General features: G+C 35.4%; 1 protein-coding gene and 1 pseudogene across 16 annotated transcripts in view; one reads left to right on the forward strand and one right to left on the reverse strand.

Moving 5' to 3' along the window:
• OSBPL8 (oxysterol binding protein like 8) overlaps window positions 1-27979 on the forward strand; it is a 157149-nt gene that overhangs the window by 77002 nt on the left and 52168 nt on the right. For 10 of the 16 annotated variants that reach the window (XM_086712761.1, XM_086712760.1, XM_086712766.1 and 7 more), the window contains one exon: window positions 3035-3172. In XM_086712761.1, the coding sequence (XP_086568887.1) occupies window positions 3035-3172 (138 nt within the window). Of the gene's footprint in view, window positions 1-3034; window positions 3173-18523; window positions 22104-27979 lie in introns of those variants that run through there. The other 6 variants (XM_086712763.1, XM_086712767.1, XM_086712774.1 and 3 more) reach the window with 2 other exon arrangements.
• Window positions 14892-15622, reverse strand: LOC112863703 (ras-related protein Rab-5A pseudogene; annotated as a pseudogene).

The following is a 27979-nucleotide window of genomic DNA, read 5'->3' on the forward strand; positions in this document are numbered from 1 at the left end:
TTGTTGGTCTTTTTCTAATTGACTTATAGGCTTGTTATCTTTCTTAACATATTCTGGATACTAACCCTTTGTTAATTATATATGTTGCAAATATCCTGTTTTTCTTTCTAACTTTTTATGGTACCTTTTGATTAAAATCTTAATTTTAATATAGTAGAATTTATCAGTTCTTTATTTTTGGTTAGTGCTTTGTTGTGTCTTTTTAAAGGAATCATTCCCTATCCCAAGTTTATAAAGATATTTTCTTTTATATTTTCTTCTAAAAGGTTTTAAGTTTTGCTTTTTACAGTGATGTCTTTAATTTTCCTAAGACTGTTCTTTGTGCATGGTATGAGGGTAGGGACCTGATTTTCCAATACTTAATTTTCCTAGTATCATTAATGGAGGTAGTCCCTACTTCTGTTGTATATCTAGGCTCAGCGTATGCATGGGTTTGATTATGAGATCTCTCTGTTTTGTTCTTTAGGTCAATTTGTCTCTTCCTACATCTATACCATACATCTTTAATTTTAATAGTAATTTTTAGGAATTAAGTGGATCTTGGATTTAGTAACCAAAGGAGCTGCCATTTACTTTATGATAATAAAGTTTGATAAAGGTATAAAATTTGTTGATTGGTTCATTCAGCAAGACTCTATTGAACACCTTCATTATGTCAGAACCATACGAGGACTTGAGGATTTATGGAAATATAAGGCAGATAAAACTCCATTCTCTTATGGAACTTAATGGTCTCCTGTAGAAGGCAGACAATAAACAAATGATATAATTTCAGATAGTGATAAGAGCAACAGTGAAAATCATGTATGATAAAGTGATAGAGTATAATCGTGGCAGAGTGCACACTAACCAAAAAAATAAAAGAATTGATCAATTTCATAGGCATGATGAAGAGCTTTGTTGAAGATAGGGCATTAGAGCACAGACAACACGTAGAGAGGGGTCAATAATGTGAACCTCTGCAGTAGGAGTTTTCCAGGTTGAGAGAACAAGAGATAGAAAGACCCAGACACTGGAGCAAAATGGCATGTTTTAAGGAATACCACGAAGGCCATTCTAGCTGGAGCCAAGTAGCCAAGTGACTAAGGAGAGTAGTAGATAATGAGATTGTAAAGGTAAGCAGAGGCCAGACACTTTTCAGTTCGTATGCCATGGGATTCAAGTATAATGGAAAGCATTGAGGATATTTCTGTGTGGCGCAGATCTGATTCATGATTTACAAAGATTATTCAGGTTTCTGTGTAGAGAATGAATTCTAAACAAGCAAAGAGCAAGACAGTAAGTCTGGAGACTAGGTAAAAATCTGTTGCTGTGATCCAGTGGACAGGTAATGGTGGCTTAGAATAGGGTGATAGTTGTAGAAGTGGGAAGAAGTAAAAAGATTCAAGATAAATTCTGAGGGTAAACTATAAAGATCTCACAAATAAATCAGGTGTGAAGTGTTTAAGGAAGAGAAAAATAAAAGAATATATCTGAAGTTTTTGGCCTGAGAAAGTGGTGGAGGACAATAGTGAGTGGTAGGTTTGGAGGATAAACAGAATCAAGAATTATGCTCTGGATAAATTTGAGATGCCTGTTAAAAAGTAGAGGCTAGTAGAAGTCAGGCAATTGGACGTGTGAGTTTAGTTCAGGAAGAGATAAATTCAGGAGTCCTCAGTGTATAGATTCTTTTTTTTATGGACCTGATGGGAACATAGACTTTTTATATCTTTACTTGGATGTTAAGTGGAAGGTTTTTGTGTTTTGGGTTTTTTTTGTTTTGTTTTGTTTTTTGTTTTTTAGTTTTTACATTGAAATGTACAAAGCTAAAATATAGATCTTGAAAACTTGAGCACAATAGAAAACAATTTAATTTAAAAGATACAGTGATAAAAATGTGAACATGATGTTCTGATTAAGTTACAAATTAAATCTGTAGTGAAGACAGAATCATTCTTTCTCAAGATAAAGCTAAGCTTTTGTAGGCAGAAAGCACAGAAACAAAATGAATGGACATGGAGATGGCTAGGGCACTGTGGATTTCGTCACAATTTGCCCTATTCCTTCATTTGAGTATTTTTCTCTTTTCTGCCCTCTCTGCAAGTGGGCATTGCTCTTCTTCATTAGCAAATGGGTGAATAATGACTTTAAACACTATTTAAATTGATTATTGAGGCAGCAAGCTTTTAAGAGATTAGACTTTGGAACCAAATGCTCCTGAGTTAGACATCTTACCTCTATTACTGAGTCTTAGGTAAAGCAGTCTCTGAATGAACCTCAAGTTTTCCTATTTCTAAAACAAGAATCATACCTATTTTTCATGAAAATTAGGAATTAGAGTAGAAATTCTAGTGAATATGAATATTTTATATTGCTACTAATTTGTATTTTTTCTGATTACTAATGAAGGTTGAGTATTTCATATATTTAGTGACTGTATTTCTTTAAAAAAAATTTTTTTTTAACGTTTGTTTATTTTTGAGAGGGACAGAGTGTGGGGGGGGGGGGCGGGGGGGGCAGAGAGAGAGAGACAGACAGACAGACAGAATCTGAAGCAGGCTCCAGGCTCTGAGCTGTCAGCACAGAGCCCAGTGTGGGGCTCAAACTCCCGAACTGTGAAATCACGACCTGAGCTGAAGTCAGACTCTCAACTGACTGAGCCACCCAGGGGCCCCCATTTTTTTTTTTTTTTTTAATGCAATGACTTTGTCTCTTGCTTATTGGTTTATTGGCAAATGTAAAAAGTTAATAGCACAATGAAAAGGCCATAGTAAACTTTGGAGTACCCTTCATTTTTAGTTGACTGTATTTTCATTTTTATAATGTCTAAATTTTGTGTAATTGGACCCATACGTAGCAATCAGTTCCTCTTGGATTGATGGCAAACTACAATTAAAAGAAAATAAAAGTTATGCAGATTTATTAAAGTACAGAGTTGGAAAACAAATATAACTATTGAGGCTATTTCAATCATAGTTCTATACCGTATTATTAACTGTGTAATTATGTAAATGTGTAACATCAGTACTAATTCTTTTATTCTTCTTTCCTTGAGCTGTGGTAGCAAACAGTGACGAATCTCAACATCTGACACCAGGAAAGATGAGTCAGCGCCAAGGGAAAGAAGCTTATCCAACACCAACCAAAGATTTGTATCAGCCGTCTTTTAGTCCAGCAAGTCCTCATAGTCAGGGTAAGAAATTGTGCTTTTAATTTAGTTGTGGTTATAAGGGGAGAATGACATTTTAGGTCTATCATAATTTTTTCTTTGTAGCTATTTGGTTTTATGGGTTTTTTGTTTGCTTTGGTCATCTATTTTACTCTTGAAATGAGTTTATTTTCCTTTAGAGTCCTTTTAATTCCTCTTATATTCCCCAGTGTACTTGGTTAGTTATACTGTTCTAATTGAGTGATTCTCAAACTTTGTGGTCTCAAGACTCCTTTACACTGTTAAAAATTATTGAAGACCTCAAAGAACTTTTATGTGGATTAACCTATCAGTATTTATCGTAAAATAGAAGGAAGAAATTTTAAAAATGTTTATACTTAATCATTTAAATTTATAATAATAAGCCTTTTACAGGTTAATAGGAATAACGTTTTTATTAAAAATAACTATGTTCCTCCTTCCTTTCCCTCAAAAAAAAGTATTGAGAAGAGTGGTATTCTTTTCCTTCATGGTCTTTCAGACTTGCCACTATTAACATTATGGGCTGGATAATTCTTGCGGGGGATGTCCTATGCATTGTAGGGTATTTAGCAGCATCTTTGGCCTCTACCCACTAGATGACGATAGCATTTTCTCCAGTTGTATACAACCAGAAATAGCTGACACTTTGCCAAATGTCCCTTGAGGGACAAAATTGTCATTGGTTGAGAACTACTATTTACAATTTTTGCAAATCTCTTTAATATCTAGTTTACAAACAGACACCCAGATTTTCACATCTGCTTCTGCAATCATGATGTAATGATTCGATTGAAGAATATGAACAAAATCTGGCCTCACACACATACATAGTCGGAAAAGGGAGGATTACATTAATAGCTTAATACATAAATGCAAATAGTCTTTGATACACACCAAAATTTGACAAGTGGTAGTTTTTTTTTTTTTTAGTTTATTTATTTATTTTGAGAGAGAGAGAGGGAGGGAGGGCGGGAGGGAGTGGCAGAGAGAGAAGGGGACAGAGAGAATCCCACGCAGGCTCTGTGCTGTCTGTGCAGAGTCTGGCACAGGGCTCGATCCCATGAACCATGAGATCATGACCTGAGCCTATATCAAGAGTAGACACTTAACAGAGTGTGCCATCCAGGCACCCCACAAGTGGTAGTTTCTTAAATATTGGTTGCAAAGTAGAATCTGAAACCGCATCAATAATCTTTTCGTACTCTCTTAAGTTAAAGTCCATTCATCTCTCTTGAACTTTGAATGGTTCTTTACTCATGCATGATTTTTTTTAACATCAAGCATTAGTCATTTGGGAAATAGTTAGTGAATTACATAGATCTACTAAGTGTTGACACATTTTAAAATACAATACAAAGATGTACTTTATGCATACTTCTCATCTTGTCACACAGAAATGTTAAAACTATCAGGGTTTAAGATGAATAAGTTTTAATGCTTCATCAACAACATCTGTAAGTGAAACTGGCCTTTTACTGTAAGTGCATGGCAGTGAAGAAATCAGTGACCCTACAACAGTTAGTCTCTTTGCATTGATTTGTGCTAAGGTGTTAGCACTTTGAACATTGCTTTTGTGCTGTCAGTGCAAATGTCAACACAATGAAAATCTATTATGGAACTAGTTTTAACCTTGCAGACTCTCTAAAAGAGTCTTGGGGACTCCTAAGGATTATGGATCTCACTTCCTAATTCATATTTGATAAATTTCATATCTTGAATTCTGCTTCTTAGCACAGTTTATTTAATCAGATGCTTTGAACTCTCTTGCGGTACTACGGTAGCAATGGTGGAAAGATTTCTGCTTTTAAAACTAAGCACTTAAGTTTGGTGTTTTAAAGCTAATGTATACTTAGGTTATCAAATATTTTAAAAATTTAATTTGGAGTCTTAACTATCACAATGTCTCTATAATTATTCAGGTTTTGGTATTGTGACTATGAATTATTCTTTGAAAGTAGGCTTTAGTGACTTCTTTTTAAATGAATATTAATTGGTAAATAGTAAGTTACATGATCATTTTGAACTTTATTTCAGTGGGAAATGTTTAATAAATAATAATTATGATTATTTTATTTTTTTTTTTAATTTTTTTTTTTCAACGATTATTTATTTTTGGGACAGAGAGAGACAGAGCATGAACGGGGGAGGGGCAGAGAGAGAGAGGGAGACACAGAATCGGAAACAGGCTCCAGGCTCTGAGCCATCAGCCCAGAGCCCGACGCGGGGCTCGAACTCCCGGACCGCGAGATCGTGACCTGGCTGAAGTCGGACGCCCAACCGACTGCGCCACCCAGGCGCCCCTAATTATGATTATTTTAAATAAATTATTCTGTTTGAGTTGTAAGCTGATATTTCAGCTGTTGCTGTACTTAAGCATCTTAATCTCATTTAGAAATTATTTTAGTGACCCATGTAAACCTCTAATTTTTGCATTTAAAGCAGCTCTAGTGTCAGTTATATCTTGATTTGCACCTGATTAATATTTATGGAGTGAATTACATGCTGAATATACTTTTTATTAAAGTCAACCTATTGGCTTTGTGTAATGCAAAATATCTTGGGTTTACCTACTGAAATTCCATGTCAGAGTTTCCAGGTGTCAGATTTGTTTTGAAATAAGGTAGATTCATTAACTCTTGATTATGAGGAAGATAAACTGCTGGAGGAGATTAACAAATATTCTGTAAACCTCTTTGATTTGTCTACAATATCTCAAATACTCTTGCTTAGTATTATCAGCTTGTGAATGGAAAGACTTAAGAGTTCTAGAAACTTATAGTAATAATGACTAACTTTTAATGCTCTTCATGTCTCTAAGTGATTTTTTACATACATTAGCTCCTAGAATGCTTGCAAGAACCTTATGGTGTATAAATCATTTTCCCTGTTTCACAAGTGAGGAAACTGAGCACTTGGTAAGGGTAATTTATTTTTATCATTCAGATTTATAACCAAAAATTTCACTAGATAACTGCATTTATGTCCCTCCCATTCTCAAAAAGTCACCAGTTGACTATTGCCTAGAGCAGTGGCTTCTGAGTCTGGCTGTGTCTGAGAATCAATCACCTGGGAGCTTTGCTTAGATACAGATTTCTACTCCAGCCTTTCAGAAGCTCTGGGAGCTGTTTTTTCCTCTAGGGTGAGGCTCTGTATTTATAAAACTCTCCAGGTGTCTCTGATGTAGTAACATTTGGACAAACCGTCGAGAGCTTAAATTCCAGATTCCATAATCTGGTAATCAGGACTCTTAATTTGTCTGATTTTATTCTACCTTTACAATTTCATTTTGTGTTTCCCCTCATCATGAACCCAGCGGGATGACTTTCTTTGCTATTCTCCCGCAAGACTGTGCTTTTATTTATCCTGGTATCCTCCACTATGGAATGGAATGAATGCCTTCTCCCTTCCCTTTACTTATCTAAACACTTCTCAAATCCCAGGGTGCCATTAGTAAAAAATGGCCTCAGAATAAGGATCCAATCAAGATCAGGCTTCTGTAAGATTCTGTGTTGAGAGTTCAGAAAGACAATGTCTGTTGGAGCCTTTCAAAAGGGCTTTAAAGAGTCTAAAAGGTGTACCTTTCAGAATATCTCAGCTAGCCAGAAGAGCTTCTAAGGCCTTTAAGTCCACTGTCCTGCAGCACCATGACATAGCCCAGAGGAGTGAACTGGCTATCTCAAAGAAATCTGTGGATGTGGCATCTGTTAAATTGAGTTAATTCTAATAAAATTCATAAGAAACTCACAATGTTTTTACAAGAATGGTGCTGATAGAAACACCACCAGCGTAGATGGAAAAGGATAGTTCAACTAAAAAGAGCCTTTGTGTGTGGGGAGAATCCCAATCTTATGTGGGCATGAAGCAGGCTGAGAAAACTACACTGTTGCAAACATGGACCATTTCTTATGAAATGGGAAGACTGACTCAGGGGATGGGTCCAGGAGCCCACCCAGAAAGAAGGCAGAGTCAAGAGCCCCAAAGGACTATTTTCAAAGAACATAACTGTGCTTTTTTGTTTGTTTGTTTTATTTAATTAATTTTTCAGAGAGAGCGCACAAGTGGAGGAGGGGGCAGAAGGAGAAAGAGAATCCCAACCAGGCCCCACTCTCAGTGCATGATGGAGGGCTCGATCCAATGACCCTGGGATCATGACCTGAGCTGAAATTAAGAGTCAGATGCTCAACTGGTTGAGCCGCCCAGGCACCCCCATAACTGTTCTAATCAAACTGCTGATGACATGTGCCAAGCAGATTTCACAATAGCTGTGGGACTATTTATTGTGCCTTCTGTGTAACTCCTCATCCCCTTCATCTTTTGAACCCCAGTGTCCATTGTAGTCCTACCCCTGGCTTACTACAGTGGGGCAGAGAAGCTATCTTTTGAGGTGATGGGATTTTGGCTTCAGAGGAGGTACATCTGAGAAGCTACATGTGAGGAACTAAACCCAAGGAGTACCATTTGCAGTTGCACCTGATTTAAATAATTAGACCCAGCCTTATAGTCAGTGCTATAATAGAATGACATTTTGGCTTGGGGGAGACATTGAGTGTATTTTGGATGTAGAAGGAATGTGAATTAAGTGGACTGTGGTGTGTTTCATTTTCAAAGATGACTGCAACAATATCTTTCATCTTATATGCCTTTTTTTTTATGCGTTCTTGCAACTTTCCCATCAAGAAATGGAGTTTATTCTTCCTTTACCCCTACCCTTTCAACATGCAATCTAGAAGCACAAAATAGCTAGCCCCAGCTTGCTATAGTCATCCCAGCTGAAGGTCCGTAAGAGTGACAAGCCATATTGGGTATTCTGGCAGATACTGTGTGGATCAGAGACAAGCCACCACCAACCTCAACTTGCCTAATTGCAGCATTGTGAGCAAATAATTTAATGTTTTAAAGCACTAAGTTTTGTGTAGTTTAAGGTACAGCAATAGATAACTATAATAGTAGGCAACACAGTGATTAGAATTATATTCATAAATTGGGAAGAATATAGTACCAATGAGAAGATTCACTACTAGACTGTACTATCTAGGTAAGGTGAATACAGCCTGGATGGGAGTGACAGTTGTGGGAATAAAAAAAGGAAAATTTGTCCCGGATTAGTGAATGATTTGGGTGGAGGCGACAGTGGAAAGAGGGAAGGAAGAATCCACAATGACTCCTACATATTTTGCTTGGGAAACTAGTTTAAAAGTTTACCAAGATAGGGAACTATGGAGAAAGACCCAAGTTTGGGGGAAAGATGCTGAGGATTCCAGTTTTGGACATGGTGAGTTTGAAGTGTGTTAGAGCTATCCACATGGCATGTTAAGGAGGAGATTGGCTTTATGAGTTCAGGGTTTAATAGACACTTCTGCACTAGAAGTGTAGATTTGGAAGTCATTAGCATAGAGTAATTGAGATGGTTAAAACAACCATATGCATCAGTTTAGAGATTCCCAGACAGTATTGTGTTTTAAATGAAGTAAAATAGAATCAAAAGATCAAAGCTTGTGTGATCTGTGAAATTTTTATCTTCATACACTCATACGTGTACTTATGTAAAATATATTTCTCATTGTAAGTTGTAAAAAGTTTGGGAAGAATTGAAGCTTGAGAAAAGTAGTTGGAATACCATCCTAAAAAATGTCAACATTTAAGGATATGATGGAGAAAGTATTGGCAGAGGAGCTTTGTAAAGGAGTGTTGTATCCCAGAAGAATGAAACAGACGGTTTTATGAGGGAGGAAGAGTGACCTGTAGTTTTACATGCAGCTCAGAAGTCAAGCCAGTTAAGAAAAATGATCCATTGACAAGATATCATTGCTAACATTTGTGAATTCAGTTTTGGGGACAGTGATGAAGGCAGAAGATGAGAGCAATAGGATGAGTAAGAAAGATAAGGAATTGAAGACAGTTGGCAAACTCTTTCAGGAATTGTGCCTTTGAAGGGGAGGAATGTGTATGGTAGCTAGAGAAAGACAATGGGGCAAAAAGGAGATTTAAGAAAGGCGATATTTGAGCATGTCCAAATGTTGACAGGACAAAGTCAGTAAAGAGAAATACATAATTAGTTGGGCAGGTCTCAGAGGAGGCAACCATGATGGGTTTCACTGTGAAGGTGAGGTGTTGACAGGCCTAGGAACACAGCTGGAAAGTGGAAGAACCATGGTAGTGGGGTGCCAGATAGTGTTTGGGCCTCAGTTGAGGTTGATATTAACCTGCCTCAGTGTGAGATTATCTTCTGTGAGGTTAGGCTTTACTAGGTATGTGCAATAAAAGTGGCAGAGTAGGCATGGGATGCTGGTAGGGGAGTGGAGGTTTAATGGATGAGTTTGGTTAATTGCTTCGGTGGAGGGGGTGGGATCTGTAGGAGGAAATGTCAGAATTAGTGGACAGCTCAGTGTGTAAGTAAGTGGCTTTGGGGGCTGAGGCAAGCTCCAACAGATGAATACTGAATTGATAGAATAATGGAGGGTTAATGTAAATGGAAGAAAGGTATGGAGAGTAAATGGCATTGTCAGTAAGCTCCTCAGGAAAGAGATTGTCCTTTTTAAAAAAAAAAAAAAATACTCATCTGTTCCTAGCATACATAGTAACTTGAACATGGTAAGTACTTTTGTGTTGAATAACTGAATGAATGCCTATATAGAGCACCTTTTATGTGTTTAGTCCCTGCCCTTGTGAAGCTTTAGTCTCATTTTTTTTTTTTTTTTTACTGAATAGATGCAATTCTGGGGGCAATGTTCATGTACTTGAACCTGTTCTCTAACATGAATCTCATCTATGATATTGTTCCCATGTTTGCTAAAGAGGAAGGTCCCACAAGAGAGTGGATGACAATGCATCAGGAAAAAATGGCATTATATTGGTGCCATTTGCTGAACTCTTGCTATTAGCTACCATTTATTGAGCGCTTACCAAGTTTGGCTAATATGCTAAAAGTCTTATGTGCAAAATTATATTTAACTGTTGAAACAACCTCATAAAACATAGAAGCAGTTACTCTGCTTCACAAATGAGAAAACTAAGGATCAGGGAGGGATGTTAAGTCATTTGTTCAAATTCACAAAACTAGTAAATGTCAGAGGCAGTTTTCAATCTCAGGACTGTCATAGCCTATAGTCTTAATACTCCACTCTGCAGGAGTAAATTACAGGGTCAGCTGTTTTCTTTTTGTTTTATATATGCTGTCATGTTAGAAGTTTGTTTTGCTGGTACTTTAGAATGGCAAAGAGTCTGATTGTTCCTGTTTTCTGGCTGAGTCTCCTTCATGCATATTGATTCATACCAATTTAATGTAGGTCATTATCCCTTAAAAACAGTTAAGTTGTTAGTTTTTTGTTTTTGTTTTTGTTTTTGTTTTTGTTTTTGTGGTGCGGTTTCCTTCCATTGATTTAGGATTTTCTTTTCTTTTTTTTGAAGAAACTAGGGACACTGATTCTTCTCACTAAAGCCCACACATATCAGGATAGTCTTTTATTTGTTATATGTTTAAATTAAGGTAAAGAGATTATTCCAGAACTTATTTACATGCCAGATTTTTACCTTAAGTATACCAGTTTCCTTAAAAATAGTTTGAACTTTAGAATGATTACAGTCTCTTAAATAGGATGGTATTTGTTTTATGCTGACTTCTTTGACATATTTTATGTAATTCAGTTGTTTGTCAAGAAAGAGAAATATGTATATTTATTAGGTTATTGTCTCCCCTTTCTTCTTCTACTTTCAAATAAGAACAGTGCCCAGGGAGCCTAGAGACTAAATTATAGCTCATCTCACATATACTCTGTTCCCTCTAGAGAACATTTGCAGTTGTTATCGAAGCTTGATGAGTTAACTGTAGTTCATCCTGTAGCTACCCTTTCATTCTTTGGTCATAAAAAGCGATTTTGCATACTTTTAGTTTTATAAAACCATCTTTCAGTTGTAGTGCTTTGTGAGAGAATGTAAAATGTTGTTTTGTCAAAACTTAAAGGAGTAGGTTTCAAATTAATTTTTAAATGTTAAAAATTTTAAGACTTTTAAAACTAAAAGTTACCTATTTAATCAGTTATCTGCTTAACTAGTTTTAGCTAAAATAATTTAGACCATGCTTGTTTATCTAGACTTGAATTAAAAGGTACATGCTTTGAATTAAAGGTACAATGAGTTTCTGTTATCCTTTAGTAAATTCTCTTAAACCTCAAAGTCCCTTCACCTTGAATGCCCTGGTAGCATTAAACATGATGTGATGGGTGTGTATCTACTACTTAATAGAAGACTTCAAAGTAAAGGGGGATTTTCTTTGCAGAGTTTACTAGTGCGAAGATGTTGTACCGTATTCCCCAGGGTGACAGTTTTAGACATCACTGGTATAAGTCTCAGGTGACACCTTCATTTAAGTGGTTTATAGACGAAAGGAGACCAAGAAGTCAGTTTCCTTCATGAATCGAAGCAGTTCCTCCTTCTTTGGTAAGCTATTCCTAGGATCAATTCTTTTTTTTTTTTTTTTTTTTTTTTTTTTTAAATTTTTTTTCAACGTTTATTTATTTGTGGGACAGAGAGAAACAGAGCATGAACGGGGGAGGGGCAGAGAGAGAGGGAGACACAGAATCGGAAACAGGCTCCAGGCTCCGAGCCATCAGCCCAGAGCCCGACGCGGGGCTCGAACTCACGGACCACGAGATCGTGACCTGGCTGAAGTCGGACGCTTAACCGACTGCGCCACCCAGGCGCCCCTAGGATCAATTCTTAAACACTGATAAGACTCAAGACACGTAACAAATGTGTCTTGAATGTATGTGCTGTATTTCATGAAAATTGTTTTACCTGAAAGAGTACTTGAATTTATCCCCACCATCTTTATTTTTTTTTTTCTCCTAAATGCTGTGCTTTGGTTAGTAGACATAGGTCATTTTCATTACAAATAGTATATAAGTTAGAGGTTATGTTAATTTTCTTCTCAGTTTTTGAATCCTCACTGTTGGACTTTTGAAGTTATTTCTTAAGACAGAATTGTTTTCTGTTTGAAATTCCTTGTGTTCAGATAGTTGCTTCAGAGGTATGGAAGTTATTAAATAATTAAAAAATTAAAATATTTGGCAAATTAAAAAAATGAGAACGCAATATTTTTCTAAATCCCTCCTGTGAAATGTTGCTATATCTGTGTTTTTCAAATGTTCCTATGCTCCTGTAGATAAAACTGAAATAGTTTGAAAACATTTATTGAAAATAATTTAGCCCTGTTTTAAGCATCTTTGCAAAGATGAGACGAGTCTGTCTTACCATTGCCAGGCCTTGTTAATTGCTTCTTTAACAAAGCAGCAAGATTAACATTAAGAGTACTAAAGCACTGTTTTTCCTATAAATGTTCTCTGTGTTTGTGTATGCATGTGTGTATTTAATTAAAGTACATGCGTGTGTATTTATTTATATTTACTTAAGATATGTATGTGTGTGGGGGCGCCTGGGTGGCTCAGTCAGGTAAGCACCCGACTTTGGCTCAGGTCATGATCTCACGGCTCTTGAGTTCGAGTCCCATGTCGGGCTCTGTGCTGACAGCTCAGAGCCTGGAGCATGCTTCGGATTCTGTCTCTCTCTCTCTCTCTCTCTCTCTGCCCCTCCCCTGCTCACACACTCACTCTCTCTCAAAAATAAATAAAAACTAGAAAAATATTTAGAAAGGTGTGTATGTGTGTATGTTTACTTAAGATAACATTAAAGAATTATAAGGTACTACTTGCACTAGTTTCTCAGTGCTTTTTCCGTTGGGATTTCCTCCCATTTGTTTCCAAAGTCTGAGAGGTTGAGATCACCTTCTTAGCAAGACTGGTAAAATAGTTTCACCTATAGACTTGATTGCTACAATTTTCCTTTCCTAATTTGAGGCATGGAGAGGCACGTTTCTGTATTATTATAGCAAGATGATATGAATTTAATTTACCAAGGAATATTTGCATAATTTCTGAGAGAAAATAAACAGTTTCATAGAAATTTTTCGGTTTTCATTTTGGTTGTTGTAAGTTTGAACATACATAAGTTTTAAGAGTAAAGCAGTAAGGGGGGCCTGGGTGGCTCAGTCAGTTAAGCATCCAACTCTTGATTTCAGCTCAGGTCATGATCTCATTGTTCCTGGGCTTGAACCTCACATCAGGTTCTATGCTGACAGTGTGGAGCCTGGCTTGGAATTCTCTCACCCTCTCTGTCCCTCCCCTGCTCATTCATTCATTCATTCATTCTTTCTTTCTCTCTCTCTCCTTTTCTCTCTCTCTCTCTCTCTCTCAAAATAAATACATAAACTTGAAAAAAGAAGAAAGAATGCAACAGTGAAAGTTTAGCAAACTCATATTTTCCAAGTGAAGGAAGGATGTTTGTGACAAATGGACATTTCCTCCTATGGAGTACAGGATTTTCCAAGGGTCTCCTCCATCAAGCTGGCCTTTATTTATTCTGTTTGGTACAGAGTTCTATACTAGAAAACAAGACAAACCAAAAATGATATTTTCAGCCCCTGCCTTGAGTTTAATTTATAATTAGGAATTTAGGGACAACATGAGTTGTCTTCAATATAAAACTAAACACTGGTGAATGGTTTTCCTTATTCCAGTAATTCCCTAATTCCAGTAATTCTGAATTACTATAAATGTACAAGTTGTGCTACCAGTTCAACACTTAAATAGATTAAATCATCTCTGACACATGGTAGATTTCATACTATAAGGAAAATACCTAAAACAGTGCAATATACTGAACTGATCAAAGTAAAATATACTTTGGAAAACAAGTCTGCAAGATTTTTGCTAACATACTGCAATACTTACGTTACAAATTACTGGTACATTGTTTATCATGGTTCTAGTCCTTGTGGGAACAAATTAAGCCCCTTCCTTTCAAAGGGAGAGTAAGGAAAAATTAGTTGTTTCGTTATTTTGTATACTTTTAAGCAACTCGTAAATATCACAGAAGAGTAATAAACATTTACGGAGACTATAGTGCAGTACCTTATTTATAGTATGGCTGAAGATCAAATTTCAAATAATCAAGTTTGAATGTACATAATTGTTAGTGCATTGACAATAATATGTCCAAGGGGAACAAAAGACCCTTCTCTGCTCCCAGACAACAAAACCTGTGTATAATGGCCAACAATGATTGAACAGAAATCACAGATACCTGGTTTGTTGCATTTCTGTTGAAGAGTTCACATGTTTGAAAGGAACACTGTCCGTTAAGATGCATTTATTAGGTTTCATATTCCTAAAACAGGATGAGGTTACATTAGACTTTTTTTTACCCCATTAAAAATACCAGGACTGGCTATAATTTAGATCCCACTAATGTTCGTTTATTCCCCCTAAAGATGTGGGTTTGTTTTCTTGTGGTTAATTTGTTAAAATATGGAATGTACATTTTAAATGTGCATACTAAGAGAAATTACCAGTTGCCTGAATACTGTAGTTAAACAAAAATGTTTTTAGAATCTTTTCTAAAAAAAAGTTTTTTGAAAAACCCTAATTGATAAGTTCCAAATCTTTTTCATAGAACTGGCTGGTTAACTGTGGGTTTACATATCATTTATCTCTATCCATGGTGATGAGAAATGATTCCCCCTAACCATCCACAGAAACATATGCACATACATAGCTCTCATTCCCCCCTCCTCCTTCTGAAACATTAGAGGGTCACTTGCATGTTATTAAAAATTAAGTTCAAAACACTTAAAATAATTCTGTATTAGAAACTTGACTCTGTCATAGGTCTCTTCTTTTTGAAAGTCATACTGGGCTGGTTAAATGCTCTAATTCCACTGTCCTTAACATTTAAGAAGCAGAAGAGTATTTCAGCAAGCTCAAACTGGAGGTTTAGTAACTACAACACTGACTCCTGGTTGGCTGCATGGGTTCAGTAAGGTCTACCCTTTTTCCTCTGGCAGAATTTGCTCCTGGTTTCTGTGGTTCATTCTTGGGCAGCATTTTAGCTACTGCCATGAATATTTCATTTACATTCATCGATGTCTTAGCTGGTGTCTCCATGAATAATAAACTGTTGTCATCTTCGTAGGACTGTGCTTCCTGGAAATCGACAGCCCTTTCATTTGCAAGGTTAGCCTTGTTTCCTGATAAAGCTATTACATTGCTTGGGTTGGCTTGTGTCTGAAGTTCTTTAGCCCAGTTTTTGGCTCTGCCAGAGGACTCATCTGTGATATCATATACAACTATGGCTGCTTGTGCTTCTCTGTAGTACATGGTGCTAGGCTATGGTAGCATTCTTGACCAGCTGTATCCCATATGTCAAACTCTACTGTTGTGTCATCAAGGCACAACAGTGTCTTATGGTACTCTCTTGAAATTCATGAAATTGGCCCTTCACAAAATGCAGTTACAGGCTTGATTTGCCAACACCAGACTCTCCCAGAAGTACTAGTGTGAACTGGCATATATTATTTCCAGTATTTGGCCCGTTGGGTCTTGTTGCTCCTTAATTAGCCATGTCCAGATTTGAAAGAAGGCCCTAATTTTCAGTGTCTTAAGTGAACTTCCAGGATGCAAGGTGTCAACTTTTTTTCTTTCTGGATGCAAAGAAAGCTGAAACTGCACCATGCGGAGCCATGGGGATAAAAGCCTCCCTGGCAGCAGGTCCCAGGCATAACCTGAGAAGAGGCTGAGGCTGTCTGAGGCTGTCGCTTACCAGGTAGCATATCTCCTTCTCAGGCCACCCCCTTCAGACTCGGATACAGTGTTTCAAAATTCTATTTTTAATGTGTGATTGAACTGTCAGCAAAGTAAGGGAATTAGTAGGAGGGGCAGGGTTATTGAGAGTGGGAATCCAGAGAAATGATGAGCTCTGCAACCAGCATTTGTCCTGACTAGCACTTACTGTTTTCTGAAGGTCTGAAACTTGAGTTTTAGCAAGAATAAGGGACAAAAGGCCTGCAGCCCATTCATGATGGAAATTTGGATTGGAGATCTCTCCATGTGAAATTACAAGTCCTTCTTAGTTAAAAAACAAAAAACAAAAACAAACTTGGAAAACATACCCATAGAGGAAGACACTAGTGTGTTTGCCTTTCTTTGATGTGACTCTAGATAGAACGGGGGAGAGAGAGAGAGACTCAATACTTTGAGAAACACAATATACTCATGTAGGCTTGGAGCCAGAATTCACACTGTCTCTGTGGCAAAAACAAAAACATCCCTCCATTTAGTTTAAAATGATCTTGGGTTTTTGTATTCAAAGGGGCCTAGAAGAATCAACACAGATACTTGTTACGGGAGAGTTTTAAGCACAAGCCTCCAAAAATTACATATGAGCTCATAACTAAAAATCAGTAAACAAAATAGCAATGAGATATCATCATGCACCTATTAGAATAGCTAAAATCCGGTACACTGACAGTACCAAATGCTAGCAAAGATGGAAAAATTAGGAAAAACATGAGGAGGCAAGGCACTGTCAGAATCTAGACAGACTACCTACCATCCAAACCAATATCTGCACCAACTGGAATTATAAATGACAGAATGTGATTTACTGGGTTGAAGGCAATATTGAAAGATAATGCTGGGAACCTTTCAGAATTGATGAAAGACAACAACCCTCTGATTAAGGAGGCCTCACAATTCCCAAGCAGGAAATCTAAACAACAATAATAGTTTCAATGCTAATACTTGACAAGCAGGAATGCTGAAAAGTAATGAAGCAAGCATTTAACTTAGTGTTAGAAAAATAATAGAATGAACCTGAAGTAGGTAGAAGAAAGGAAATAATAAAGATAATAGACATAGATGAGAGTTATCAGGAAAGATAAAGTTCGTTGTTTGAAAAGGCTAATAAGAAATATCAAAATGAGCAGGATTAAGGGGAAAAAAAGTAGAAATATTTTTAGGAAAAAAAGACACAACTAAAAATGTAGGCAGCAACTCTAGCCAATAAATTTGAAAAATTAGATTAAATGAACAAATTTCTAGAAAGAGTACTTCCCAAAATTTATTCAGTAATAGGAAATTCTAGTGATTTTTATTATCTAATTACTAATATATATTATCTTTACAAAGACATCATAGGCTCAGATAAATTTACAAACAAGTTCTACTGAATGTTTAGGGAAAAATATAATTCCAATATCACATTAATACTGTATTTCATTAAGTCTAAAACAGTACCCGTCCTCTGACTTTAACATCTCTGAAATTGGGTTAGATCTTTAATTGATAGTGTTTTGCAATCTCCATTGGCAATTGTTAAACACTTGATATCATCTCTGAATTTGGGATCTCTTTTACAGTGTAATAATATCCATCAGTCTCCTTCTCCTCATATTTTTATGACATCTCTGAAGTCAGGAATGTAGCTGATAGTTGATGGCATCTTAGAATAGAAATGGACAAATAAAAATTCTTGTATATGGAAAGCAGACATTACAAAGAAAAGCTACAAGATATTCCTGCTCATCAATTTAGATGAAGAAGTTCTAACAAATTATTAGCAAACTGTTGAATCAAGCAAGATATAAAGAAATAATACATTATAACCACAGTGGGGTTATTTCAGGCATTATAAGGATGGCTTTGGTATTAGAAAATCTGCGATTGTCATTTAACATACAGATTATAGGAGAAAAACTATGTTGTCATCCCATTAACAAAATGTATTTGAAAGTTTTAACATCCATTATGGTAAAAAAAAAAAAAAAACTGTAGCAAATTAGAAATAGGAACAAATGCTATCTTAACCTTATAAAGTAACAATTAGGAGCAAGGAAAAAGTGTGTACCATCTACACTTCATTACGATATTGTACTTGAAATTTAGCTAGTGAATAATGTAAAAAAAATAAAGGAGAAAACAAAATTTATTTGCAGCTAGTGTATAGTTGTTTATATAGAACCTCTCCCAAATTCACAGATAAATTATTAAAATCATTAAAAAATTACTGAATATATGTTAACTCCAGTTCTATGTACCAGTAACAAATGGTTGGAAAGATGCAGTTCAAAAAATGCCACTTAAAACAACAGAAAATAAGGTGTACGTAGGCATACATCTAATAAATCTAACAGAATATCTTTATGTAGAAAAGTATAACATTAAGATGATGTATTCTTGGGGCGCCTGGGTGGCGCAGTTGGTTAAGCGTCCGACTTCAGCCAGGTCACGATCTCGCGGTCCGTGAGTTCGAGCCCCGCGTCGGGCTCTGGGCTGATGGCTCAGAGCCTGGAGCCTGTTTCTGATTCTGTGTCTCCCTCTCTCTCTGCCCCTCGCCCGTTCATGCTCTGTCTCTCTCTGTCCCAAAAATAAATAAACGTTGAAAAAAAAAAATTTTTTTTAAAAAAATTTAAAAAAAAGATGATGTATTCTCAATAAATGGAGAGATATATTTTCAGTTAAATAGACATACCATGTTTCCAGTAGGAAAATTCAGTATTATTTAGTATGGCACTTATGAAATTGATTTTATCTGTTCAATGTATTTTGAATCCATATCTCAACAGGATTTTTTCATGATACTTGATAAGATTATCCTAAACTGTCTAAGGATAACCAAGGGCAAAGAAGAGTGAAGACCCTCCTGAAGAATCAGAGCCAGGCAAGGGTCAGGGGTTATTTAGTACTTACCATAATGCTCTGGTAAGTTAGACAGTAGGTGTTGGTGCTGAGATAGAGACAAATGAAATACAATAGAGACTTAGAAATAATGTTATTCGTTAGATTTCTACATGACATTGTGTTAAAGGCAAAACTATGGAAACAGTAAAAAGATCCTTGGTTTCCAGGAGTTAGCAGGGAGGCAACAATGAATAGGCAGAGCACAGAAGGTTTTTATGGCAGTGAAAATACTCGGGATGATACTGTAGTGATGGATACATGTCATTATGCATTTGTCCAAACCCATGGTATGTACATCAAAAAAAGTGAACCCTAAGATAAGCTATAGACTTTGATTATGATATGTCAATATAGGTTCATCAGTTATAACAAATGTATCACTCTGGTGAGGGAAATTGATAATAGGAGAGACTACATATGTGGAGAGCCATGTGGATATATGGGAGATCTCAATTTTGCTGTGAACCTAAAACTCTAAAAAATAAAATCTTAAAAAAAAAAAAAAAAAATCAGTGTACTGGAAGTATACTCACCTTACCCAAACATCACGGCATGGGGCAAAGAGGAGAAACTTCACCAGTGTACTATCAAGACAAGAGCCAAATTCAGAAAAAAAATTGGGCAGAGTTCACCCAAACAATTTTTCCTTGGTTTACAAAGAAATAGTACAATGGTACAGGACTTTTTGGGTGATGACAGCTCTTTTATATTGAGTATCCTGTTTCTTGTATCACCTTTTGCTATCACTTTTTGATAGAATATGTATTGTAGTACAGCCATTTTCAAGTGGTGTCTTTTGAGGGAAGTAAGGCCTGTGGAAAATAATTTAAGTGAGTATTTTCTAAGTTCTCCCAAAGATTATGGTGCATGGTTAGAGCTATTATAGATGTATGGAAGAAAAATTACTTCATTTTGAAGAGTGGACATTTTAGTGCACTAGCCCTAATGAACCCTAAGTGAGAGGGACTACTCTAGTAAATTATTTGAAAATATGCATGGAAAGTGAATTTTTGGTCTTGCATGTGTAAAAATATCTTTATTTTACCCTAATATGTAATTGATAGTTTGGCTGGGTATGGAATTCTAAGTTGAAAGTCATTTTCCTTCCAACTTGAAACCATTGCTTATACTGTATTTTTGTCCTAATTCCAGAATAATTGCTGATATCAGTAGCTTAATCTGATTTCTGATCTAAAGGAACTTGTTGTTATCAATTATGTGCAAAAGGATTCTTTGGCATAAATAGGGCTGGTTCTCAGTTTTTGTCATTGCTCGTTTGTGATTTAAGCTTTGTGTGATCTGCAAAACAATGACTCTTTGTTAATTTCATGCTTTCCAGTGTCAAATATATGTTGTTGATGTATCCTGTCCTGGATACATACTTGTGGGATACATACCTATACTTTTTTATGATTTTAAAAAATTAACCCTTTATTATAATTTTAGTTGAGTTTTAGGAGGGAACACATTAGGTTAGTGTCTTTATTCTGCCATTTTAATCTGGAACTTTGCTAGATTTTATATATATTCTCCAGTTTGATCCTTATAAAAATCTGATAATATAGGTAGTAGTATTTTATAAATGAGAGGACAGAGACCCACATAAATTAACTTAATTGCTTCAATGCATCCAGCTGGGATTTGAACCCAGGCAATTTAATTTCAAATCCTGCTTAACCATTACACTATAATGCCTTGAGAGGCAAGCACCACTGCATGAATTAATTATAATTATTTCTCTCTTGTCTATAATTAATGGTCATTTATATTTCATGACATGGAGAAAAGAAAAAAAAACCCTCAAATCCCTGTTGTAGTTGTAATTATCAACCATTAACTTATTTTTACCACTAATTGATTTTGAAATGCCTTTGCCCAAGAAAGATCACGTTACATAAAGGAAATTGAATTTGTTTGTTGTTAAATGTCCTGTCTAGTAAAGAGAAACAGTCTTGGACTATACAGGATGCTGTTGTATAGGAGTGGAGAACTAGCCTGGAGCCATATGCATAATAAAAGGAAGGAAACTGAGATCTTACGGTAAAGTACCTGTAAAAATGAACCACTAAGTCAGTTGTAACTGAGTTAGTTTTTCAACTAAGAGAGTGTATTTCTAGGTTGGAACTCTGACCAGAAAAAATTCAGGATATATAGAGGAAGTAATTGACTAGAGCTTTTTAATTTCAATTAAGGTAGAATAAGGAAAATGGATTTTAATATAACTAGGAAAGAATTCATTGAAATGTTAAAGGTTAGTTATAAAGAGAGCATGGTGTATTGTTTTGGCTGTTGGTACTTCCCTGTAGATTTAATGATGTGAGATAATACTAGTAACTTAGTATTAACCTAGTAAAGAAAGATATTTCCATTTATTATTGTGATAATAAAGCTGCATTTTACTTTAAATAGGAGAATTTTAAGTGGAAAATCCTCATTGGTAGATGATATATTTTGAAAAGTTTAAATGCAGTGAAGACGAACTATAGCAGCTCATTATCTGTTTCAAGGAAAATGTATTGGAGCATTCAGCATTATTATGGTGTCTTTTCAATCTTTTCTGTTGATTGGTTTGCAGTAACGCTGTCAGTGACTCCTGTATCTTTGCTAGAGGTAAAACTTAAATATTTATTTCCTGCTTTAGCTGTTAGAATCCATCAAAATTGCACTTGAAAGAGTATCTTTCCTTATGAATTCTTAATCATGGCTGAGGCAAGCAGTAGGTTAGATATAGATCTAGAGGTGTCAGGAAAGATAAACAGTGTTGTGTTTATATCCATTTCTAAAGTAAGCAAAAACTAGAAAGAATCGGAAGAGGTGGGAAGTGTGGCGGATACTACAAAAACATAACGGATGTGAGAAAAGGGTTGCATTTTACTTCATCCTGAATCTCTAAGTATTGATCTTGCTTTGTTTTACTAAGACACCAATTCAGTTCAGGGCATTGCTGGTTTGATAAAAAGGAGAAACATTAGGGGAATAGCCTTTCTTGTTTATCAGTTCATTAAAAAAAGAAAAAACCCACTAGCATGGCTTAATGCCTTTTCTGTTTATTGCTGATCTGACAGTCTCTGGTCCTTCTCCTTTGCTGTTAAATGTGTGTGTCCTTTGTTTGTGCTGGTGGGTTTCGCTACATTTGGATTTGAGAGAAAAGCCTCTTGTTGCTGTACTGATCTAATTAGCCTTCTGGGTGAACGTATACGTTAAATAGACCTTCTAAGCCATGAAAGAAGAGCGCTCACAACAACGTAGATTTTCTTCTTGTACTGTGTTTTCGCCTATTTTATTTCCTCCACGAATTGATGGCCGAAAGCTTGTCCGGAATGCTTCATTTGGAGGATACAATGAACTTTCTCCTTCATTGCCAGGTTTGTTTGTTTAATCTTGCACTTTTTTCTTAATTTCTTGCCGACTTTTCATTAAACTAGTATTTTAAAGTCTAAAAACTGCTTTCATTTAAATGAAACAGATTATGTAGTGAAAGGTTCAGTTTTAGTGACTGCTGCTATATGGCTTGGCTTTTCCATTTTTTCTCTTACAATCTCTTAATCTCAAACTTGAGAACTAGTGATTCAGTGAAGTACAAATCTGGCATGCTGATAGCATGAATCTTTGTTTAATTGTAAAAATAAATATCATGACCCTTCGATAAAATTTAAACATTTTCTGGACTTGAGATAAATGTAAAATTCTATAAATAAACAAATATCTCTGAGGCTTTTGCAAATGAAACCCAAATATTTAATATTGATGCTTGTTTGGCTGTTTTCTGCAGAATAGTAGCTACGTTACAATTGATGTTTAGTTTAAACTTTAATTAGCTCAAGTCCTGACTAAAGTGAAATTTTCTACCTGAGTATAATTTTTGAAATGCCTCCCTTCTTGTTAGATGTATTTGTGTATAATTAGGTTTTGCTAAGAAATTGTTATTTTTAAGGTAATATTTTTAATATTGCAGTTAGACATTTGACAGTTAAGATTTAGACATTAAATGATTAATAAGATGTAGATGTAAATTGGTCTTTTATTGTATGAAAAAGATTTATTGTAGCAAATATTTGGATATAGATTTTAAAATATTTAAAAATCTTTGTTTTCCTTTCAAAATTTTAAATCCTTTCATAATTTTATCTATTCTTTTGAGGTTATATTTTTCTTTTAAAATAAAAATATTCTTTTAATACTTCTGACAAAGAAATACTGACTGAAACTGGTGCTTGCTTTGACCATTTATATATTTTTCTGACACGTTTTGTTAAATTTGAATTATATTTTCTACTTTCACACAAGCATTTTTTCTTGGCTTTTTGTGAAGATTCATGCTGACAGGTGGTTATATGCATCATTTTGAAATACTGAAACACCTTATGGAAGGTGTTACCTGGACAATTAATTTATTATAAAGTCACTGATTTCATTTTCTTGTCCAACAGTGTTTCAAAAAAGAATTGGAAACCATAGGCCTGAACTAAGTAGCATAAGCTGTAAATAGCATTCATAATCTGTGTTTAGTCTTCTCAGTATAGCATGGTTACTGTCATGCTTCTTATGTTCTCAAAATGGTGTACAAATACCTTTTAGTATTTGTATTTATCAGAAATGGCTTTTAAAATACAACGTACTGAAATTTTTTAATGTTATTAAATACTCTATTTGCTTTTACAGTGTGACTTAGTTCTATTTCTGCATTTTTCTATTTCATTTTTTAGCCAGCAAGGTTGCTAGCAAATGTTTGCTAACCTTCATGCACTGAGTCTACTTAATATTAAAGAATAATCATGTGACTCTACTAAACAACAGAAAACTTCACTTTTTAAAAGTTTGGTATTTACTTAATTAGGTAACTAAAGGCAGAATTGTCTGTTTATCTTGTCAAAGAATATACTAAAGTTTACCCTGGATCGATTTATTTGAAAGAAAAAGTAAATGGTTATCTTTGTTTTCTGATTCTTGAAATAGAGAAAATCATATTCATAGGGATGCTTCCACATCCCTTTTTTACAACCAACAGTTGTATTGCAACTAGCCATGATAGAAAGCAATTTTCAATATATTTTATCAGCTAAGAAATAGAATGGAATAGGTACTTCAAAGAAGTGGCTTTTTATGTTGTTGTTTTTCCAGTTCAAGAGTAGGACATAGGAGCTTCTGGGTGGCTCACTCAGTTGAGCGTCAGACTTTTAATTTTGGCTCAGGTCAGGATCTCAGGATCATGGGATCAAGCCCCATGTCAGGCTCTGCACTGAGCATGGAGCCTGCTTAAGATTCATTCTCTCTCTCTCTCTCTCTCTCTTTCTCTCCCCTCCGCACCTCTCTCCCACTTGCACATGTACTCTCTCTCTCTCAAATTAAAATAAATAAACAAACAAACAAAACATATATTTCTTCTGGGACATTTCATTGTACTGAAAAATAAATTTAGATGCATTTATAATTATAATTAGATGCATAATAATGTCTATCTGACATCATTAGAGGAGAGGTTCTCCACTAGTGACATTGAAAGATAATTTTGTCTTACTATTTTGAGCATAACCTTCTTTTCATTTTAGTTTCCTTGGGAAAAAAATTACTTTTTTGTCACTTGTACCTTAACAAATATGTTGGAATTATATGGAATTATTATGGAAGTATGTAAAAAATTATACTTTATCAATGATGATAACACTTGTATTTTGTTAACAACGTAGAAGTTAAGGACAACGTGTTCATTTGTTTAAGAATAATATTCCAGGGACACCTGGGTGGCTCAGTCAGTTAAGCAGCCCAGGTCATGATCTCACGGTTTGTGGGTTTGAGCCCCACATCAGGCTCTGTGCTGCCAGTTCAGAGCCTGGAGCCTGTTTCGGATTTTGTGTCTCCCTCTCTCTCTGCCCCTACCCTGCTCACACTCCATCTCTCAAAAATAAATAAGCATTTAGAAAAATTAAAAAAAAAAAAAGAATATTCCATTGGATTAGTAGGAGGAAGTAAACTCTGTGTATTACTACACTACTTGGAAATATCTTTATGACCACAGATTTAGGGAAGACTTTAAGACCAGAAAGCACTAACCATTAAAGGATGAGATGACTAAATTTGACTACATTAAAATTAAGAGCTGTTTATAAAAAAAAAAAAAAAAAAAAAAAAATGGAATAAAAAGACAAGCCATAGAATAGGAAGTTATTTATAAAACACAGTTGGTAAAGGGCAGTATCTGAAATACATCAGAATTGCTATATAAATCAATAAGAAAAAGATAGGCAATAAGTTGTGTTTTGTTTGTTTTTTAATGCACAAACGATCTAAAGAGGTCCTTCACAAAGAGAAAGTTAAAATGACTAATGTGAGAAAATGCTCAACATTGTTAATAGTCAGGGACCTGCAAACTAGAACCTTACGGATACATACACACACATATATATACACACATATATGTACACATTGATAATACCCAACAGATTAGCAAAAATAATGTTTGTCAATATTGATGTGGACATGAATAAGGAGAAAGGAGAACTCTTACACACTATTAGTAGAAAAATAAACAATTTTGTTATCCTTAAAATTGAAGACACACATATACTATAACCCAAAAATTCTGCTTCTAGGTTTAAACTTAGGGAAACTCACGGATATATTTGTGTGTGTATATATATATACATACATATATACATATACATATATATACAGTGTGTGTGTACACACACACACATATGTTGACTAGGATACATTTCAGAGTATATTTGTGGCACCATTGTTCATAAAAGAGACAAACTGGGAACAACCCAAATGTTTATCTACAATCAATGGATAAATGGTGATATAGTCATGCAATAGGATTCTAATCATCAATGCAAATGAATGAAATACCTGCTTGACATGCTGGTAAAGAATGTTTGCAAAAGTCAAGGTAGTTACTTTTGAGAAGAGTGGATTGTGATCAAGAATGGCACTGGGAGGTGGGGAGGATCTTACAGGATTTTGACAATTCTGTTTTTTTTATTTGGGTGGTAGTTATGCAGATATTCACTATATACATTAAATTACACATTTATGTTTTATGCTTTTTTCTGAAGCTTTCACATATTTAATAAAATAATTGCAAGTAACAGAGTACACTGTTGTTATTTTTTGGATCAATTTATCAAATTTCTGTGTTTGAAAGGGTAAATAAGGATTAGACCTTTCTTTTCAGGAATTCACAGTCAAGTATGGAATATGAACATGAAAAATAATTGAAGCAGATTGTGATAAATATGGTAGTACAAATGTATGAAATGCTCTATGTCTCAGAGAAGAGGACTGCTAACTATGCCTACACAGTCAAAGCAAAGCCTATCAGAAGAGGTGGCCTTAGGTCTTCAGAGGTACCCTGGCATTCTAAAAACAGCATGAATTTTATTTTACTATTTTTTTTTAATTTTATTTTTTTAATTTGAGAGAGAGGGAGAGGCATGTGCGTGCAGGGGAGGAGCAGAGGAAGAGGGAGAAAGAGACTTTCAGCAGTTTCCACACCCAGTGCAGAGCCTGATGTAGAGCTCTATCTCATGACTGTGAGATCATGACTTGAGTGGAAATCAAGAGTCTGAAACTTAACTGACTGAATCACCTAGGTGCCCCATAAAAACAGCATGAATTTTAAAGTTAGACCTAAGTTTCTATCCGCTCTGACACTTTGACTTAGTGACATTAATCAAATTACTTAATTTCTGGGAGCCTTGATTTCCTCAATTCTATAAAATAGTTAATATTTGGGATTTTTTAATAATTTTTTTGTGTAATGTTTATCTTTGAGAGAAAGAGAGAGCATGAGCAGGAGAGGGGCAGAGAGAGGGAGACAAAGAATCCAAAGCACAGACCCCAGCGTGAGGCTTGAACTCACAAGCTGTGAGATCATGACCTGAGCTGAAGTTGGACACTTCACTGATGGAGCCACCCAGGCACCCCAACATTTGGAATTTTTTGTGGTGTTTTAAAGATTAGAAACTAAAGCACTAGCATAAGTGTCATAATCACAAATGTTCTTACAAATGGATATTGGTTGCTTTATTGTTTTCATTAATACTGTGTTACTTATCATTATTGATGAATGTATCAGAATTAGGCAGGTAAAAAATTGGTTAAAGGGATATAGACTAAGTGAGGAAGGATGTCAAAGTGGAAGTCTAATAAACTAATAGAATAGAGAAGGCTGGGTGAGTTTTTATTTTCATTTTTATTTTTCTCCATTAAAAAAAATATATTTATTTTGAGAGAGAGAGAGAGAGAGAGAAAGAGAGAGAATGCTGGTGGGGGAGCAGCAGAGAAAGAGGAGAGCAAGAATCCCAAGCAGGCTCCTTCCACACTGTCAGTGCAGAGCCCGACAGAACCCAACATAGGGCTCGATCTCACATACTGTGAGATCATGACCAGAGCTGAAAACAAGAGTTGGGACACTCAACTGACTGGGCCATCCAGGTGCCCCAATTTTTTTTTTTAATTGAGGCATAACTTACATATAGTTAAATGCACAGCTTTTTGAATTTTAAGTTACACATAGACACATGTAACCAGTTCCCAAATCCGCAGAAGACTCCCTCATGCCCCTCAAATCAGTTCCTCCTACAACAAAGATAAACCACTATAACAACCTCTAACACTATAGATTAGATTTGCCATTTCCTGAACTTTATATAAATGGAATCATACAATGAGTGCTTTTTTTTTTTTAATGGGAAGACATGGCTTCTTTCACTCAATATTTATGTCTGTTTTATGTAATAATAATTGGCTCTTTTTCATTGCTGTGCAGCATTCCATCGTGTAAATATACTGCAATATATTCTATTAATAACCATTTGAGTTGGTTTCAGATATTGGCTATTATGAATAAAGCTGCTTTGAATATTTTTGTACTTTCTTTTGATATATATACAACCATTTCTTTCAGGTATATCTAGGATTAGAATTGGTTTGTGTAGAATACCCATATATTCAGATTAAGTACATACTTTCAAATAGTTTTCCAAAGTAGTTATGCCCCTTTATACTCTCATCAATGGCAAGTAGACTTCCAGAGGCTCCACATTCTCATCTGTACTTGGAAAGTGTTAGCCTTTTTAGTTTTAGCATTTTGATGGGGATATAGGTCTCTGTTATCATTGAGGCAGTAGGGAGAATAGCAGGAAGATCATTTACTGCTAAAGTCACTGATACACAAACTTGGTAAAAAGTCATGATCTGAAACCGTTCTGCTTTTTTTTTTTTAAGTTTATTTATT

This window comes from Puma concolor, chromosome B4 (assembly GCF_028749965.1).
Source record: "Puma concolor isolate L17-30 chromosome B4, mPumCon1.1.hap2, whole genome shotgun sequence".
In the NCBI taxonomy this organism is placed as follows: domain Eukaryota; kingdom Metazoa; phylum Chordata; class Mammalia; order Carnivora; family Felidae; genus Puma; species Puma concolor.